The sequence below is a fragment of the Micropterus dolomieu genome, linkage group LG17, assembly GCF_021292245.1.
Source record: "Micropterus dolomieu isolate WLL.071019.BEF.003 ecotype Adirondacks linkage group LG17, ASM2129224v1, whole genome shotgun sequence".
In the NCBI taxonomy this organism is placed as follows: Eukaryota; Metazoa; Chordata; class Actinopteri; order Centrarchiformes; family Centrarchidae; genus Micropterus; species Micropterus dolomieu.
Genome location: NC_060166.1, coordinates 29,805,362 through 29,825,748, shown reverse-complemented (window position 1 = coordinate 29,825,748; position 20,387 = coordinate 29,805,362). Strand labels below are relative to the sequence as shown.

At 38.0% G+C, this 20,387-nt stretch overlaps 1 protein-coding gene across 1 annotated transcript in view; it reads right to left on the bottom strand.

The window, feature by feature from the left end:
* Positions 1 to 20,387, bottom strand: part of b3glcta (beta 3-glucosyltransferase a) — a 61,961-nt gene that overhangs the window by 16,099 nt on the left and 25,475 nt on the right. Inside the window, exons 4-10 of the mRNA XM_046073458.1 lie at positions 17,575 to 17,684; positions 12,266 to 12,342; positions 11,439 to 11,550; positions 8,392 to 8,528; positions 8,213 to 8,276; positions 6,975 to 7,106; positions 2,252 to 2,321 (exon numbers count right to left, since the gene is read on the bottom strand). Coding sequence (XP_045929414.1) covers positions 2,252 to 2,321; positions 6,975 to 7,106; positions 8,213 to 8,276; positions 8,392 to 8,528; positions 11,439 to 11,550; positions 12,266 to 12,342; positions 17,575 to 17,684 — 702 coding nt within the window. The remainder of the gene's footprint in view (positions 1 to 2,251; positions 2,322 to 6,974; positions 7,107 to 8,212; positions 8,277 to 8,391; positions 8,529 to 11,438; positions 11,551 to 12,265; positions 12,343 to 17,574; positions 17,685 to 20,387) is intronic.

Here is a 20,387-nt window from a genome sequence, read left to right as displayed (position 1 = left end):
CGTATTGAGGGGAGGATGGACGGGGCCATGTATCGTGGAATTCTGGACCAACATCTCCTTCCCTGAGTGAGAGAGCTGAAGATGGGTCGAGGATGGGTGTTTCAGCACGACAACGACCCTAAGCACACCGCCAAAGCAACAAAAGAGTGGCTGAAGAAGAAGCACATCAAGGTTCTGGAGTGGCCTAGCCAGTCTCCAGACCTGAATCCAATTGAAAATCTTTGGAGGGAGCTTAAAATTCGAGTTGCCAGGCGACAACCTCGGAACCTGAATGATTTGGAGGCTGTCTGCAGGGAGGAGTGGGCCAACATCCCTGCCGAAATGTGCACAAACCTTGTCACCAACTATAAAAACCGTTTGAAATCTGTGCTGGCCAATAATGGCTTTTCTACAAAATATTAACATGCTGTTTGTCCAGGGGGTCAAATACTTGTTTTTCCTCTTCAGATGGTTATCAATTTTTATAAATTCATATGATGTGATTTTCTGGAATTTTCTTTGGGATTCTGTCTTTCACTGTTAGAATGTACATATGATTAAAATTGTAGATTGTTGCATTCTTTGTAAGTGGGCAAACCTGCAAAATCAGCAAGGGGTCAAATACTTTTTTCCCCCACTGTAGGACCATGTGAATGCACGGTGAGCCGTTGGTTGCAATTCGCAACCCTCACCACAAGATGTCACTTAAACTTAAACACTGAACCTTTATCTGTTACTTGTCAGCTTATTGATACACTGTAAAATACTGGGACCCGCAGCCTTCTGACATGTTGCCCTCTGTTGAAAAACATCAGATATGTAGTGTAGGTTAGCAGATAACTGTATCTGTGTGTACCTTTTCCTTCTATTTATTCTTTCAGCTGAGCTATTAGTACACACAGCACATCATCTGTCACTGACCTAATTCCTGGTATCAGAGTTTTCAGTTTTCCTATAGACTTGATTGGGAAGTGAATGATGAGATCTGGAGGTTTTGTGATGAGTTCTGGGTTGTTGAGGCGAGAGTATATGAGGGCTGAGAAACACTGAATACCCAGAGATCTGCAGCAGCAGCTCGAGGCTCTGTTCAACTCTCATAAATCACCAAAAGTGAATCATAGTGGCATATTTAAATACTGAAAGAACTACCAAAGGAAGAAAAAGTTAAGTTGGCTGACCTTCACTGTCTCTAAAGAATTTTATAAACAAAACTAAAAACATCCTAAATGAATCATGCAGGTCACATGTTGATTTCCTGCCATACTTTAGTAGACAATCATTAGATTGTAAAGAGCAGTTAGAAAACATACACTAAAACAGACAAGCAGCCTGCATATCTTAAAACAAAACACGACCTACACATGAAACATTGTGAAAAGACAGCCGCAGGTTTAGTGTATAAAATGTGGGATTTCATTAATGAAATACTATGTAAACATCTAAGTAAAACTTTACATCCAGCTAATGGTGAGGCAAACACTAAGTTACGGGATGACATGAGATACTTGAGATGTATTATAGCTTTTAAACAGGAGTAAAAATGTCTTATTAATGGGAACGGAGAGACAGGTGAATGGGATGTATCATTTGTTAAGTAAGTAATAGCTACTGTAAGACTATACTACAATATCTACAACACTAGACTATCGGCTACTATAAAATCTGCATGTCACAACTTTCACTTAGGTTTATAATACCGCTTACTGAAGCTAACCTTTGATAAATCTTGTCTCCATTTGAAACTGATAATGGCAGCTTGGCAGAGGAAATGGTAATTAAGGTAATTGGGGTAATTACTTTTGAACAACATTTTTTTGAATAAAGTGTACAATTTGTCTGATCCCTCTGAAATGATTCTGCAATTTGATCTATTGACTGAAGCAGCTACATTTTATGAGGTTAAAAGAGAAAGAGGTTTACTGTAGATGGCATAATTTCTGCAGAGCTTGCAAATAAATGGCTAAACATCAGTAAGTGATTTCTTAACATTTGCAGGATTGTTTGATGATTGTGCATTTCAAGCATCAAGGGGGGCATGTAATTAAGTACATTAAGGTATTTTTTAGCCTCAATACTAGTAAATCCTCTCAGACATGGAATTATCTAGTGAAAGACTTTATCATGACAACCCGCTCTTATACAGTCACACATGCCAAAGGTAAAACAAATCAATTACAATTCAACTGAGAAAACAACAGGACAAAAGCATGTGCTATTTCAAGGGAAATAGTGCATCTTTGGTGGATTCTGTAAGAGTAGGAGTGTGACTCACCTCTTTCACTGTGAAACTTCCTACACGTTTTCACAGCAACAAATATATCTTCCTTATTTACAGGCTCCCCCTTTGATGAAAATAGGAGACATGAATCAAAGATATGCTCACATGAATATACAGCATATATCACATAATTAAAACAGAATATATATTATATGCAGCCAAATGGTTGAAATGAGCTTTTCAGACAATATAAAATGTCAAAGTGATCAGTGGGAGTTGTTATCTTCAAAGTGAAATTAGAATTGGATATTTCTGTTAATGGTCTGAGGTCATTTTGCCCTCTGGTTGCGTTTGGCTCTTCTTCTGAAGCTATAAGACATAAAGTGGCTGATAACACTGTAGAATATGTAAAAAATTCAGGACTATGCTGAATTAGGTGTACATTTGCGGAATATAAAAGCTTTGGAAATAAAAGGAAAAGCAACAAGTGAGACTGGGATGATGAATTAAATGAAAGAGTGAGAGAATAAAACTGAAAATGGAACATCTCCATGTGCATCTCTGTGCCCTTTGTTAACCATATTCAGTCCAAAATAGAAGAAGCTGGAATGTTCTTTTTTTCTTGTGCTCAAACAAGTGGGTTCACTAAATCAAAAACAGACAGAATACATTAAAGATGTACGCTACATTAAAATGTCATCAGCTGCTGTACAAACTTTTTACATTTCTAGATCTCTTGTGCCATGATCAAGCCTGAGCATCACGCAGCATCAACCAAAGGCTGGAAAGTTAAACAATAATGTGCAAATTTGGCTGCAGTTAATTTCATTGTTTTGTTCATTTTCGATAAATTGTTTGACCCTGAAAAAACTAATGAACACAACATTGACATATCATCACCTTTTAAGTTACATAACTTTTAAGTTATATAACAAATGTGTGAGCAAAGAGTTGCTAATTTACACATCCAGCAGTTAAGGAGCAACATTATAATTCATGTGGAGTCATGTTTCACTCCTGTTTTGCTCTGTGTTTGGTCTCTACCAAATCCTGAGGGAAATATCTGGCTCTTTAGCTGCTAAATGCTCCAATATGTTCACCAGCTAGTCACTAACTGTGTCTTTCTGCCGTTTGGTGCTAAGCAGGTAGCATACAGTGGGTTTTTAGAGCTTTTTTGCTGAATAAAGCTGTCGCTGCAGTTAAAACAACACTATGAGAGCGAACTAAAACAGTAAAATTGTGGGTAGGGCAGCTAAACAATGAAATTTGCTATAAAGCTCTGTCATTTAAAAAAGAAATACTCATGTTTGATACTAATTTGAACAAGCCTCTGTTCTGAAATGTCAGCCGTGCAGAGAGGCGAAACACCACAATAACTTTATTGGCTAAAATAAAAAGGATGTTTTGCTGCCGCGGCCACTTTGTTGATCATGTTGTTGATGATCAACAAAGTGCCTCCTTGAATCTGCCTCTTGAGGCTCTTGATTCTTTGTAGCCAAGTGCTCCTGTGGTCCCACTTGGCAATTTGTCTTGCAACTGTTTTCGAACACATTACGATTTGTCCCTTCTTGTTTTGTGTGAATGAAAACGCCTCCCTGAATAGCTAAACCTGTGACCTTCATGTTTCTCCACTGGCTGCTTGAGTGTTTCTGGTCAAATGAAAGCAGTTTTATGAGGACAGTGATTTCCATCGAGAGGGAGGTAAAAACCACATATAAATATAAATCTGATAGTTCAGACTGCGACAAACATGTAGACGACTCTAGACCACATATGCACATCCAGGATGTGATTTGAATCACAAATGAAAAGATCAGATTGAAAAATCTAAATTGGGACACTTTCAGATGCGGTTCTGGCATCCCAAACTCATCTCAACCCACTCTCAAAAAAACTGAAGTCATGTACACACCCATGCAACACTATCACTTCTTCACAGCATTAGTGATCATTTTAAGGGGTGGTGTTGGGTCAACTTCTGGCTAAATATTGGCCAACCCTTATGACCAGTTCATAAACGAAATTTCTTTCAGCTAGAGCAAACATAATATTCACAAAAAGTATGCCTATAATTCAACAAACCAACATGGCCAGAAAAATTATACACTGTAACAGGAAAAAAAAGTGCACCAGCAATCCAGCACCAATTAAACTGGACTAAAACGGCTCACTAAAAGTACTGACCTCACTTACGTTGTGAGCGAATCAGGTTGTTTTTGTCCTCAGCTGCATACACTCTCTGGCTCCCACTCAGATACAATGCAATATGGCCTTTAGATAGTAGAAATTATTTCCTGCACGATTATTCTAAGACACTGTCCGTCTCCTAGACATTTCTCACTTCCACGTAAAACCAATGCTTAATCTATTTTCTTTGTATTGTTCAGCATATAAGAAACTACACATGAGAACAATTACTGAAGATCAATACTAATTTTGTAGTTAAAGCTGCAAGCAGCCTTGAGCGGGCCCTCGCACATGTACCACGTCGGAGAGTGATGTGGTCGCACTGTATATTCCGCAGGTCTGCCTATGCGGGTCTGAATTGTCACAGGCTTTGAACACAGAGGACTTAAACGTCATTTCCTGTGCCACCTATGCTGCGCTACAGAGCGCTCAGTATTTATATGTTAGGTCTCACCAATTTAAGTGTGGAAGAAATTATGAAAATTGAAATCGCAATGAGTCAGACAGAGCTTACTTCCGGTTGCCACTAGGTGGCGCCACCACTATAAGTTAAGATTGGCATGTAGATGTGTTCAAGGCGGGATCATTATCAAGCATGTTTGGTTCAGATGTAAGCATCTATACTGAATTTAAAACAACTTCTTGTTTCATGGCAAAACATTGATTATGGACACCATGCCATGGGCATGCTGTTCCATGAAAACTTACCGTTTGAACAACTTCTAATTGTCAGTGGGATTAGCCTAGACAGAAAAATCTAAAGTTGGTCAGACTAATTCTCTAGGAGGAGTTTGTTAAAGTATGGAATGTATAAATCATCCAAAAATAACCATAAAATTCAAAATGGTTGACTTCTTGTTGAGTTTAGAGCATCGCTCAAGTCTTTTCTGTACATCTGGACATGATGCATGTGCCACAAAAATTTCGTATATGAAGGTGAAACGTGCCATGGGGGCTGTTTTGTTGAAGGTGACTTCCTGTTGCCAGCAGGAGGCGCTATGACAATGAGTGAATGTTGGCATGTACATGTGTTCAGGGCGGGACTCCTATTAAACGTGTAAAATTTCAGATTTGATCACGTACAGTCAAGTTACAAGAACTTCCTGTGTCATGGCGAAGAGAAAATAAAAGCAGCCCTGCCATCAACAGAAGTTTTACAACATGGCTTTGTCAATGTCCGGCTCGGAGTAGTACATTACAGCATAAACCGTGTCATTTCCTGTTGCCATCAGGGGGCGCTATGACTTTGAATGAATATTGGCATGTGGATGTGTTCAGGGCGGGACTCTTATAGTACATTCTAAATTTGGTGCAGATGTGAGCATGTAGACTGAAGTTATTACAACTTCCTGTTTCATGGCGAATCACCAGTTTTCGATGACATGCCACGGGTAAGCTGGTCGACTTGTAATTACCAGGGGCTGCTCTATAGGGGACGCTAGTGAGTCATTTTGCCACGCCCATGCATGAAACCCATAAAATACGAAATTTTTTGCCCTGCCTGATTTATGTGCAACATTTGGTGAGTTTTCGAGCATGTTTAGGCCCCAAACTTTGCAGCAAAAAGAAAGAAAGATTCCTTCAGTTTCAATAGGCATGTTTTATGCTCAGGCCCTAATAAAGCCTACATTACACAATGACAGATATTCAATGAATTGTTATAATTGCACTGAAGCACTGGTTTCTGACTATTTGAGTGGTGTTACTCCTCCTAGTTTCATTTAACTAACAAGAATTCCAACACTTGTGCAACACATGTTCCATTACTACAAAGAAACAACACAACCAGCTTAATCACAACCAACAAACACCCTTACACTTATGCTTTAGTTTAAATGAATCACAAAATATGTGGGATGATTTATATTTTTGTGATAAATACAACAATTATGGTTATGTAAGAAAATTGTTATGAGTGTACGTGTAAGAAGATCGCTAACAAGACAAAACAAAAGCAACAGAGAGAATAAAGGCGAAGGAGAAATTGAGCTGGTTAGTCACCAGCTGAGGACAATGTGAATTTGCATGTGAATTTCGATTTCCTTGGTCCACATATGATGAAAGGATAAAAATAAACAGAAGAGGATGAGCCAAAAACCTGTGAAATTTACTTCTAATGTTAGTATTGGTTTACACTCTCATTTTGGGAGATGGAAAACATTTAAAATTGAAAAGGACATTTAGATGAAAATCAAAAGTCATAAAGTCAGATATAACTCTAGATATACCTATGATGACAGAACGCAAAAGGATGTTGCTTAGCAACGTCTGAGTATTTCCTATGTGGCGGATGACTAAATTAAATTTAGCAAAACAAACCAAAGACTTCTCCTTTTAGGTTAAAGCGCAATGTTCTACTGAATGGTGTATAAAGACAACAACGTTCAAGGTTGTATTGCACCCTGAAATACTGGTGGTGCTTTGATGCGGCCATGAGCACAAAGGCTGAAGGCTGTATATTTTAGACCACAGAACTGCCTGCAGCTCACAGTGAAGGGCCTTCTGTTTAATGTTGTTTAATTTAGTTTCCTTACCATTTCCTTGAAATTGAGGACAATCAAATTGACCTGCACACAGAGCAGATACTCACACACAGTGAAGGCTCGTTGCTCAGAGTGGTGGCACAGTGGCTGGTCTGAGGGGAGTCCTCTGGCTCAGTACACAGCTCAGGAACAGGGGTGAGATGTGGACCATTCCCATTGTCCCAGATATACAAGGCAACCTGTAATAACACAGGATCTTTGGATCACTGGATCTTATCAGCTAAAGACAATATGCAAAAAACAATAGATAAGCGATTCCGCTTATCTATCCGCTTTTTCCTTTTATTTGATAGAACAGCTGACGAGAGAGACAGGAAATGTGGGGGATGAAAAGCAGCGAGGTCCGTGCGCTAGAATTGAAGCAGAGCTGCTGCGATCAGGACTTTTATGACAATTTTGCTCTCCAAACAAAACTCCATAATAACGAAAGAGATACCGGGGTGATGTAGAAGGAGAAATTGAGAGCTTGTGAGTATTACAGTACCACTTACTGAAGAAGAGCAGGACCTAGTTTAACTATTCTTCAGGGGAAGATCCAGACATTACAGTAAAATAATACATAATCAGTACAGCACAATCAGTGCTGTCTAAATACTGTCAGCTGCCTCAAAGGATCAAGAACTACAGAAACCGTAAACTGTGATATTTTGCTGACTTGCAGCCTCGAGCTAATCTACTTACTGTGAACTGGATTGACGTTGAGGATTCATGCAATGTCTGTATGTATTTTTGCACATAAGTGATCATTATTTTCACATTCATGAGGTTGTATGTGCTTGTTTGTGAAAGACCCATTCATCTGCAAAAATACGACTTAATACTTTTAAAACTATTTAATTCCTTAATTCCATTTGAAAGCTCAGCAGGAAAAAAAATCACATTTGTTTTGTTGTTTTTTATACATATAAAGCCCATACAGTATTATAATTGATTATCTAGCACTGAACTCTTGCCATCTCTAACTGAAGCACCCTTTCCAGATGGAGCCCGGTAAGTCCAATGCCGTGTTTACTCAACAAAAAACCCTAGATGGATCCCCGACTGGATTTCAGTGATAAAAATAAGAACCTCAATGCAGCACCATGACAATTTTCCAAAGTAATGAGATTTCACTTCAAGGTTAGATGGATTTCATGCCTCGCTCTTTTTGTGCAAATAAATTATAGCAGGTCGGCGTTGGCTTGACTGTGACAAACAAGACAACTGTTAAAAACCAGGAGCAACAGTATCTTTTTCCAAACAAAACAGGTCTAAAGGTAACCGTGTGACTTGCATGTTATCTTACCTCATGTTTCAAGTCAATGGTGAAGTCAGATTTAAGTGGCTCATCTCTCACTTTGTTTGCAAGCCTAAAATAACAAAATCACATTTAACTGAAATAGGCAGTACATACAATATATAACCTCTTAAAATTAGGGAATACTGTAGTGATATACTGAACAACTACATTTTAATCATACTCACCGAACAACAAGGGGGATGCTTAAGGCCCAACCAGCAGTAAAGTCTGGATATTTAAAGATGGAGGGATTCTCTGCAAAGGCGTAGTGATGGATGATGGTTGACTCTTCGTCATGGAGGGGCTTACCAAGAAACCACTCCTGAAAAATGAGAAGTGCATGACAAGATGTCAGCATGAGAGCAGGTTACTTCTTTTTAGTTCAGATATTACACTTAAGATGTTTTTTTTTTTTACCATTAACATATTACTGTAAAATTTCATAAAAAGGATACATTTGAGCATCTGGGCTAATTTGGGAGTTTTCACACTGCACTTGCCACAAAATCTTTGAAATTACTTCTGGTGACTAAGTTTGTAACTGCCTGGGAAAATAATTGGATTTCTTGATAGAACAAAGTTCAAAGATACCAGATATTGTGGCCACAAAGTCTCTCATCAAAAATTCTTGACATATCTGTAAAAATAGTCTTATATTTAGAGGAAATCCTCCAACAGTTAAGGGCAGGAAATTTAAAATTATAGTTCAATTTTGTGAAATATGCTTATTCAAGAGTTAGATAACAAGAAGGATACTTCTCTCATATCAGTACCGTAAATATAAGGCCAGTTAGCTTAGCTTAGCACCAGCACCTCAAAAGCTCAATAATAAACACATTATAAAGTATTTGTTTAATCCGTAGATTAGATGCATTAGTTAAACATTAGTAAATACAGAATTCATCATTTATAAAGCATTGTTCATACATTAATACACATTAGAAAATCATTCATAAACACAGTTATAAATATTTTATTCTTTATTATCTACACACTATGAAGCAGTTGTTAAGTATTAGCACATTTTTAATTCATCATTTATAAACCATTGTTCTTACGTTAATTCACATTAATAAGTCATTTATAAACATAGTTATACATGTTGTATTCTCAATTAATAAGCTCATCTATAATTTGCAATAACTTTTTACTTGATCGGTTCACTATTTATAAATGAAGTATTATTTTAACCATTTATATATGATTTGTTAATGGGGGGGTCTTGTCGTCATAGCCGAGGCAGATAAGTTTTAAGCTCACACATTTATGATGTTATGTCTTGTCAATAGTTTTGTGTCTTAGTCTTAAGGAGTTATCATAAATAGGTATGAGTAAATTGACACCCGTTAGAGGTGTCCCTTGTCACAACAGGCAACCCCTCGCTGGTGACAAAGGGGAACCTCTGCCTCCCCCTATTGGTAAAAGTGGTTCTGACCAGCTTGTGGTTTGGAGTGGTCCTTATTGAATTTGGTGCATTGTTATATGGTGTTTCAGTAGTTTGCAGTGTACAGGTTTCTGTGCGTTTTGTTTTGGTTCTCTTAGAGTGTGTGCAAAGTTCCCTTGCAGTGCTGTGGGTGGTAGGGCAGCCCCAGTGACCATTAAGGGTTGACCTTTGTGAGGGCTCTCTGCGTGCGGTGTCACTTTTTAGATGAATTTGTATTTCTAATAAAGATCATATTTTGTACTACATTCCTGTCTGTGGTTCTGTTCTCTGCCTCTGGTGCTGGACCAGACCGGGTAAACAAAGGTGGTGGCAGTGTTATGCTGCCTTAAAATCTTTAATAAGAAATATATATTACAGTATGAACAATGCTTTATAAATGATGAATTCCTTATTTACTAATACTTAACTAATGCTTTATAGTGTGTAGTTATTATAAAGTGCTACCCATAAAATGACTATTCATTGTTTTGTTTTGTATTATGGAGTCTTTTGGGACCAGTCTAGCCGTTTCCCCCTGTGTTCAGTCTTTGTGCTAAGCTAAGCTAACCGGCTGCTGGTCGTATAGCTTCATAATCAATGCACAGATATTAGAGTAGTTTTGATCTTCTTATCTAACTCTTGGCAAGAAAGCAAATAAGCTAATTTCCCAAAATGTCGCCATTTAACGTTACTTTAAATGTATATGAAATGAGGTTACTTGAGCATTGAGTGTAGTCATTCTGCTAAAATAATATTTTAATTCAAAACACTGACCTGGTCGCCAGATTAGATGCATCAGCAAAACAGCCAAATACAACAGCCCTGCTATAAATCCTACCTTCATAACAGAGTGTACATATTTGTATGAAGTATTAATGTATGGTTTGTTTACTACATACCAGGGTATGACAGAAACACTATTCATTCTGCCCTTTAAAGAGTCTTATATGCCTGAGAAATCAAATTATATCAAATAAATCACAAGCAAATTACTGCCATGCTTTAGTGTCTCAGTGTCTAATTGGTGAAAGTTAATTTGAAAGTGGCAGCTACTTTCTGTCAGGAGCCTTCACTCCTAAAAATATTCTGAAATTAAATTTCTTTGTCTTCCTTATCACAATATGAGGCGGACCACCTGAGAAAGAAATCTTAGCTTTAGGGCGTGTTGTAATGAATCAAATCATAGGGTGATGTACCGTATGATAGTCACACAATAATGAATTCTATCTCTGATTTGCAATTGAAATATCATGCAGTTTTCATTAATTGTTGTGCAGTGTTTTTCTGATGGACCAAATCAAACTTTCCCATTTGTTTATAAAGATAAGCATTCTTATTAGCATTAGCTATAATTAACAAAATTTTTGGCCTTATTTAATTTGAAAGCGAGCTCAAATTTGCTCTATGGATTATTTTAAGAACTCACACATCAGCAAATTATTGATGGAGAAAGCTATGACATGAGCTATGACCAATTATGATTTTCTGACTGCAGCATTTATCCAATATTTATATTTGACCTACCCCACTAACCCTATACAGAAAAAAATAATTTCTTGACTGGAGAGACAGGTCTTACCGCTAAAACTGGTGTGACATGTCTGACAGGTTACATCGTGAGCTGGCAGAGCTCAGCATAGCTGCTGAGGAGCTAGAGACAACTTGATACTGTAGCTCTTAATTGAAGCGATGACCAATTAAGCTGGAGCTCCAAACAGGAAAATTTGGTCTCGCTGATGAATTTGACAAAGAGTGACAGACAGACAGACAGAGAAAGGTGGGAGTTCAGAGGGAATATTGTGTACTTACTTTATTCTTGTCAAATTTTGCGAGGACCTGCACAAGCTTAGTCATCTTCACATTTGTTTCCTCTTCAAAAAATACAATCCAGGATGAGTTTTTTCCAAAGGAGTGTGATAAGCTGAGGACACACACAAACACACATATTAAATATCATTAAAACTACAGTTTAATATACAATAAAATAAGAATAAATGGAACATTGTCATGCACAGACAAACTCTAGGGAAAAAAATATTTTTTTCATTTCATTCCAGGCTGGGGAACTATCTAACTGAGGCTCCTGACCCAGTCAGATCAAGGCTGCCACAGAATTTTCCTGGAGGGCAGAGAGACAAAAAATATCACAAGCACACAGACTTCTTTCAGGGAGGGTGGCTCTGTAATGATTTGGGGTGCTTTTGGTGATTTAGGTCCTATATGTTTATAGTGAAAGAAAAAAAAAACAGATTCAGAAGTTTGCAAAACAATTCTTGAACACATTGGACTTTTGAGATGGCCCAAGCATGTAGATGACTGTAGCTAATGTCATTATCATGCTGTTCAGACCACAGGATAACTGCAGTAATAGGCTTATCGTCACAGTTATAGACACCTAAGGAAGGCTGTTATCATAATGTGAAGCAATCAATCACAGTTATTGTGTTAGTAATAGCTTCTAAGCAATCTGTAGCCTCAAAACGTGGCAAACAAAATTTCCTCAAAACCAAAACATAACCCCCAAAATCTCAGCTATAAAAAGACACAATGTTTCTGATCTTTTGTCCGCATATTGAACCCTTAAATCTTTGGTTAATCACATGCTTAATCAATTCTGAGAGTTCAGGGATACTTACTATGGAAGCAGAGGAAGGATACTCCAACCCCCCTCATTATCTGATAAACTGTGAAGAAGCAAAACCACAGGTGGTGTCTGAAAGAAACACAACACAAGCCAGAGATACGGTGAAGCATTGCCAGTGTTGCCAAAGTCTGCCACAGATTGAAGTCCAAAAACAGATCGCTGTTGCACTGACATGTTCCTTAATTATGATGAACATCGGCACTGTACTTATTTTGATTCCCTGTACTCTGTCCTGTTTCCTTAAATACTCACTACAGAAGCAAATTTGTATTAATCTGCGGGGGAAAAAGAATCCCCACTAAATGTTCTGATAACAGTTTTTGTTTATTGTAACCATTTTTTAAGATTTACATCTTCATAATGCCACAGACAGTCGGACTACATAATAATTTTGTCTTTTGAAACGGTCACTGTGTCAGATACATGATCATAAATTCTTGTCATTACTTGAAGGACATGACAGACCACACGTTGGACCCTGTCTTGTGCACATACAGTTGATCAACTATTCCACTGTTCCACCTGTCCGCAACAAGAAGGACTTTTTACATGTCTGCAGACTTTTCTGAATGAAAGTGAAACTGGAGTCATTCATTATCCATTATCAGTGAAAGTGGGTTCTCCTTGTCTTTCCAGTCAGCGCAGCATACATGTGTAGTGACTGATGTTGCGCTCAGAGGTGTGATTAATTTAGCATAATGCTCCCGAAAAGATGGTATTCATAAAATGTTAACAGGTTTGGCGAAATTAAATAAAATATCATTCCTTTTTTGCTTTGCCAACGTCACACAACACATTGTAAAAGTTGATTATAAAGCAAAATGCTTTTTTTGGTTTTGTGGGGATGACATGAGGCATCCCAATTCTTGCGTCAGATTTCTTCCACTATGAAACACTAACACAAGATGAAATGAGCATTTGTTGCACCTGTTGCTGATTTTAAGTCAATTTTATTTACATAATCCAATATCACAAATTTGCCTAATTTTCATTCCCAACATCTGACGAGTCAGGCAATGATCAGGCTCATTTTGTGCCTTTACTTAGGTTTTGTTTGTTTTAATCTTTTCATGTGACTGGTTGATAACACTAAAAACACAAAATAATACCAGTCTTATCATTTAAGAAGATAAAACACACTGGTATGATGCTTGAAACCCATATTGCCTTCAGGATTGCTGCTCTTACTTGTCCTTACACCAGGAAGTTAACTGTTAAAGACAAAAATATCATCAGAAACAAGCACAGGATGTTGCAGGACATGGACACAGTACACAATCACTTCCAAATTAGAGAAATCTGTTTCAGCAAAATGTTGTAGAGTTGAAGGTGAGAATTGTCTGAGAGAGCTTATGTTTCAGGCAGAGCAGCAGAGCGTAAGACCCTGTGGTTCATTACTTCATGGTCCACTCATCATGCAAGAAGTCAGGGGGAACAGCCTCCTCTGAGCCATTCTATCAAACGGCAGCCTGTTTGATTTAGGCGATCAGTCTGACATGGTTTACACTTATTAAACCCCATTAGTCAGTGAGGTTTGTTAGCTCTCATCTAATATAAGCTTTACCTCAAAGCTAATGTCATAATGACACCTACTGTGTTTTATTAAACTGCTCTCTACTTGACATTCACACCATTGCCTGTTCTATAAAAAGAATAACTTGGAGAAAAGTTAAATGGAGAAAGTGTAGTCCTCAGATAATAATGCAATCTCAAAAACAGAGCTTTTGCTTCAAAGAGCTATTGACATTCCTGTGATAAAGGAGGCGTTCAAGGCTGATTCTTTTATGGCAATTGTGTGCAAGCGGCAGACTTCTAATCAGAAGATAAGAGCTGGTCCTCATGTGGACATGCTTGCCACGAATAGGACGCTGATTGCTTGGTGACTTGATATGAGATGGAGGTCACAGAGACCTGGATGTAATGGAGGGACAGGAAGCAATGCTTTTAACCAAGGGGGGCTGGAGGGGAAGCTGGAGATAAAGCGGTCACCTGTCAAAAGCTCTTCAGTGATGAGCGGCAGAGAAAAAATATTTTTTGATGGTTAAGCCAATGAGGGCCAATTCTCTATTAAAATATTTTCATTACAGTGGATTCTTGTATAAATTGTTAAGATTATACAAGTGATGCATGAGAAAGCATTTTAAAAACAGTATATTTCACTAATGCTGCTAAAGGTTTCTGAGTTTAATCTCATTCTGTTGTACTGTGTCTCTGTGGATTTGAGCATCAGCTAAATGACAAAAATACTGTACAAATGTAATGTGAATTCCTCCCAAAAGGCAGAATGTCAGACTGCAGGAACATGGGCTATGAGCCGCCGCATAGAATACACAAGTTCCTGTCTGTGTAAATCTGTGGATATCACAAAACCTTCCAGAGCCAGATGAAATATCTGCCAAGGCTGAAAAAGGCTCAGAGACAGAGATACTGATAGTACATGCATTTCCCGTCTCGGATGTGCGAGATCAGGTCATAAATCTTCAACTTATCACTGATGTTGGCCTGAAATTTCACATATTAAGTGACTGTAAGTTATTTAAGGAGCTTTAAATCGATTTTTTTTGTCTTACGATTATGACCAGAATCATATTACCATATGATTATGACTGGTATCCCCCCCCACTTTTTTTTCCTGACCCACAGAAAAGAAAGTTCAGATTTGACTGTGACAACAGTTTAACCAAAACCTGAATCTTCAGTAGGACTAGAAATCAAAGGTAATATCAGTTCTCTAATGTCTCCACTGTCTTTCTGTATCTCTCAAAACTGATTTCAAGACACCAGTTCAAGAGCTTACTTTCCATGGCAGTGTACCGCAACATGCTGTACATCAAACATGTTTAAAAGCTACAAACTAAGCAAAACTCTAGTATTATTTGGCTTTGATCTTTTTTCTTCAGTACCACAGGAACACCCTTTAAGACTGTTAAGTAGCAGAATTATAAGATTGTGTGTGTTGTGCCTCGAAGGTGGGAGTAAAGTAGTGGATGGTTGGTTGTAATTCTTGTTTGGCTTAAGAAGGTGGGGGTGGTAGTAAATAAGATAAAGTGGAGAGTGTGAATTTTATATTTAAACTCTAATGTTGTTGAAGAAACCACAGCTTTTTTACTTTAGTTTTATTGTTTGCATTTTTATTGTGCGAAATCCAGCACCAACGGTAGCTCTATAATTCCGAGAGTGTTTTCACAACAGCTGGTTATTAATAATCTTAATTTTAAAATTTTTATTATTTTTTTTTTTTAACCTGTCCTGCCCAGCAGCCTGGTATAGAGTATGATGAGCTGGATACCATATTGTGCCAGACCGATTTTACTATAACACGAGAGTACTCGTGAATACTCCTTTGTCTGTTTTATAATTTATTTAATTATGTAATGATTTGTCACTGGGCCGGACAGGGGGCAGACATGGGGATGGGTGGCACAAACACAGCACAAACAGACAGCTCAGAGAAAGGACAACACCTGCAAGAGAAGGGTGATGGGGGGTGGGGACAACAGGAAATAGCAGAGGGAAACACCAATTGCAGAAAGCAACGAAACCGGTAAGAGAACCGGGTGGAGGGCTTGGGGCAGAGAAAAAACAATCCTGTTTGCTTTTTATCTCAAAAACAGATATCTATGACATTTTGTGTACAGCCGGGCCATGGTCTAAGAAACAAGCCATTCAGTTTTTGGTATGGCTCCATGGTTTAACACAGCATGACATGATATTTCTAACATGATTTTCATAAATTACTGCTCTTACTTGAATGGATATGGCTATATTATACTACGTAGAATAAGCAGGCCATTATTAAAAAGAAAAAGGAAACTCAAAAAATAAATTGGATATTGAAATGAAAAATCTATTGTAAAATGGCAATTTGTGATTGAGTGATCATAAATGCAAACATAACATGATGTGGTATTCATAAAGTCTGTCTGCTTAAAGGTGATGACCATTAGTGTAACTAAATCTTTTCATGACAAATCGTATCGACTGGCAAACATGCACGTCACATTTCATTACAGGAAACATGAAACAATGTTTTTTATTGTGGACTAAATTTGATTTGATTTGATCTAATTTCAGTAACAATAAAATAAGGAAGTGAGCTTTTCTTTACACAATTCTTATTTTGGATTTTGTATTGTTTAAAGGTGGAGTGCAGGATTTCAGGGTTGTTGTACACAAACACAAGACTAAAAAAGACATCATGTCCAGTACATTTCCAAGAGCATGGTATTTAAATGGTTTGCACACTGAAGAGAGAGATAATGACTCACTGTGATTATTTATATATATTTTTTCCTCTCAGTTTGGTACAGACAGTCAATAATGTCGATGGAAGGTATGTGACATCCAGCAGTGGCAGAGAGAGACTGAGACAACAACGAGAAATTCAAGACCACAGAAATATAAACCCAAGTAGGAGATCCTAATTGGTCTCAACACAGAGAGCAGTTTCTTCATCTAAATTACTGTAATATTGTCATTAGTGATGCTGCATTTTATCTGGCTTTAATGAACAGAAGCAAAAGACATTTTGACCTGTAAATGAGATCTGCTTCCTATGACAAGGTGCTGAAGTGCTTACACTAATGTTGCTAATTGAATTAAATCCCAGGAGAAAATATCTTTTTTTCTTTCCTCAATCTTTTTTTTGGAATAATGGAATTATAGTCAGGAATTAAAATATTTATTAAGATGAACATATGCCTTTGGATGATCGTCACTTCTTATTAAAAATGTACCAATAAGAGGCCTGAAATGAAAGGTTGACTTGTTGAGAAGAGTGATATATCGCTGAACATCAAAGCTACACAAATGTCTGGATTTCCTAAATACATAAAATTATAAGTAAGCACATGATTTGCTGTCACAAGGAGCTGAGAATGTTGCATATTTCAAACTACACTTTCATAACTCTGACTTTAATGTACTTTAGAGGTTTAATCTGGAGGGTGCCATGAATAATTATTCATACGATCACTCAATATTTAAAATTTTTAAGAATTGAGCAATACTGTAACAAATGGCAAAGCACTTGGCAAAGCTTTATTTCTATGTAATGAAATCATATTATGTGTACCAAATGGATTTCCATTTAAAAAGATGCAAAGTTTTTGAATAATTAAAAAAAAAAAAAAAAAATCTGTGCTGACACCATGTGGCAACATACACAGTTTACAACAACTCATCCAGTTGCGACTTTTACTCCTAGTGATGATTTTGACCTACACAGATTTCTCCTAAAAGGTATGTACTCCTCATATACCAAAAAGTGTGCAGGAGTGAAAGGTGAGCCTTGAATCTTACCTCTGTGAGACTGTGTGCCTGCTTCAGTAAATCTGCTCTCCGTCTTTCTGCCTGCCCCACATGGAATGAGTTGCTTTGACTCTGGAGGACGAATACTATCTCCCGCAGGTCTGGAGGAACACAAAGGACAGAGATGTGAGACTGCTCACATACTGTGAAAAAGGATCATGGCAATCGATGACCTTCTGAGAGCAAGACACAGTCAGAATAACTGAGGTGACTTTTGCTAATCTCCATTATTGGCCTGGTGATAATAACCCAGCATATCAAGAGCTTAATTGGCTTGGGAAGAGAGAATGTAAATGTCACAGCCAAGACTGTGTTACTTAATAAAAGATTAGCAGTCAGAAGAGTCTTTCTCTGAGGTAACCCAACACCCAAAAGGTTGACAAAGCCCAGCTGTCCACTTCTGGCTGAACGACGCAACTGCATTATCAGAAAAACTCACTATTGTTACTGTCATATCAAGGGCAAGGTTAACAGGGAGCTTCTAGTTCAACAATGTCAGTTTAAAAACTCCTAAAACAGGCTGCTTTAATGCTGACTACATGTTTAGATACCATCTTTGTCATTGACCTAGCTTGCCACAGTTCCTCTTCATGTGAAATCCATTTACATGGCAGTAGTAGTGGCACAGCTCAGTGAAGAGTGACATTGGCCGCACAAACAAGTCCACAAAAACCCAGTGGCTCTCACGACCAGTACATTCAAAACTAGACCAAAGGGCCAGGGGGAAGGGAATAAAAAAAAGTCTGTCATTTTATCTTTGGCTCTGTACAATTACATGTGACAACTACTAAATCCTGTAAGCTGTCCCTCACATCAAAATGAAGTCTGCAGCACCTGGCTGGAATGACTGTGACAACAAAAAGGCTTTTCATGGATTTAGAGCCGAGAGGTGGGTGCCAATATCCAGGTGTGAAGTAAGAAGAAAAGCAGAAGCGATGTCAGAGAATCCTGCTATGACAGGAAGCTCAGACACTTCCCAGTAATGAGATGGGCAGAGTTTTTTGTCTATACTTTCCTCTTAATTTAAGCTCATACAAACATAACAGGCTTTGTGCCAAATAATTCTAATTTGCTTGGGACTTTTTAATTAGCTACTTAAGTATTTGTACAGAATATAGTCATAAAGGGTATACCATGTCATAAATTATGAAGTAGAGTATTCCCCATGAAGCTTTTCAAAATTTGCTGACTAAGCATATTTTAGTCTTTCAAAATATAAATAAGGACCAGCCACTGCTGACAGGTCTATAATCTTCCCATTGGAATAGTGCAAAAGCAATATAAGGAAAGGGGAAGAGGGGAAGGGCGAGTGCTGACAATGGCAGGATTAGATGGATTGCCTCCTCCTCAATTACACTACTTTAACCTATTTCCACCCTGGGTTCAGATATTTGTAGTGGGGTCAGGGGTAGACACTATGTCAGAGTACAGTATCTCTGTCAGATCTTTTTAATTAAGTGTTGTGTCGTGTGTGTGGTGGGTGTGTCGCTTCTTTGCTACGCTCATAACAAAGAACCCATTGATCCTGGAGGCCTGGTGAGGGGGGGATTTACTTGCTAAATCTCAGCATGTCCATCTCCCAACAGATCTAACCTCCACCGAGAGCTGAGCTTAGAGAGTGAATACCACTACACCACCTCTAAATGTCCTTCTGCTGAGTTTGCTAAATGAATGACTGTGTGTATGTGCGTGTGTGGGCATCTGGTTTCACATAAAGCAGTGCATTTTAAAGCCCCAGGTGAGGTACCAGCCTCCTGATACTGCACAGTACAGCAATAATACCAGCTGCAAGAGACTAACAGCAAAATCAGATAAGCAGTTTGCCAATCCTTCATTTTGTAGATAATCCGTACCCCATGTCAAAGCAATGGAGAATGAGGGGTAAAAAAAGAAACTAATTAAGACTGAATTCACTGGCCTCGGCTCCACACTAATGGGTTTCGATTAATCATCAAACAATGGGGAGAAAAGGGGAAAAGGAAAAATCTGTTCCTTCACCTCCATCATTCCTGTGTCCTTCCACATTCAGGTTGAAATCACCTTTGTGCACTCCCTTGACACTCATGTGTGCACATGTCAAATTACAAATGTGCAATCAATACATCTACCTGTATTTAATATGGCTATATTAAAACAGATCTGATTTAAAACAATGCCTATCTTGGCAAGAATGCCAATGCTTATGAATAAGAAAACATGCGTAACATTTTGTTTGTACCTTGCTCTTGCATTGCTAAGGCATTAAATGAGGGTGTTAGGGTGTTTGGAGATAGCTAGGCTTAGGTGTTTGATGTGGTTGCTCGGGTGCTGGTAGGTTGGTATACCAAAGGACAAAACTTTTTAATGGATAAAAGAGATTATCCAAGGATACCTCTAGGCTAAGGAGACTATACATAAGACAAAAATGCGTAACATTTTGTGTGTACCTTGCTCTGGCATTACAAGAGGGTGTTAAGGTGGTTTCCGATGGAAAGGCAGAACACTACTTGTCAACATATTTTTCTGTGTTTGCTCCTTTATTATATCGTTCTGCAAAGTTTTTGGAGAGGCCAAGTTTTAGATGTGTTTTGAAGATGTGCACCATTGGTTTTCTTCCTGATTTTTTAAAACCTCAAATTAAATTTATGTTTTTTACACTTTATCTAGTCATTATTTAAATAAATTATCATTATAGCGGCATCGCTCTGGCCCCCATGGTCCTCGGATGATGAATCCTGCAGTGGTGATCTCCACACTTATTCTTCAAGGCCATCATCGGATCCACATTTGTGGTTTTTAGTGAAATGTTTCAACAGCTATTCAGT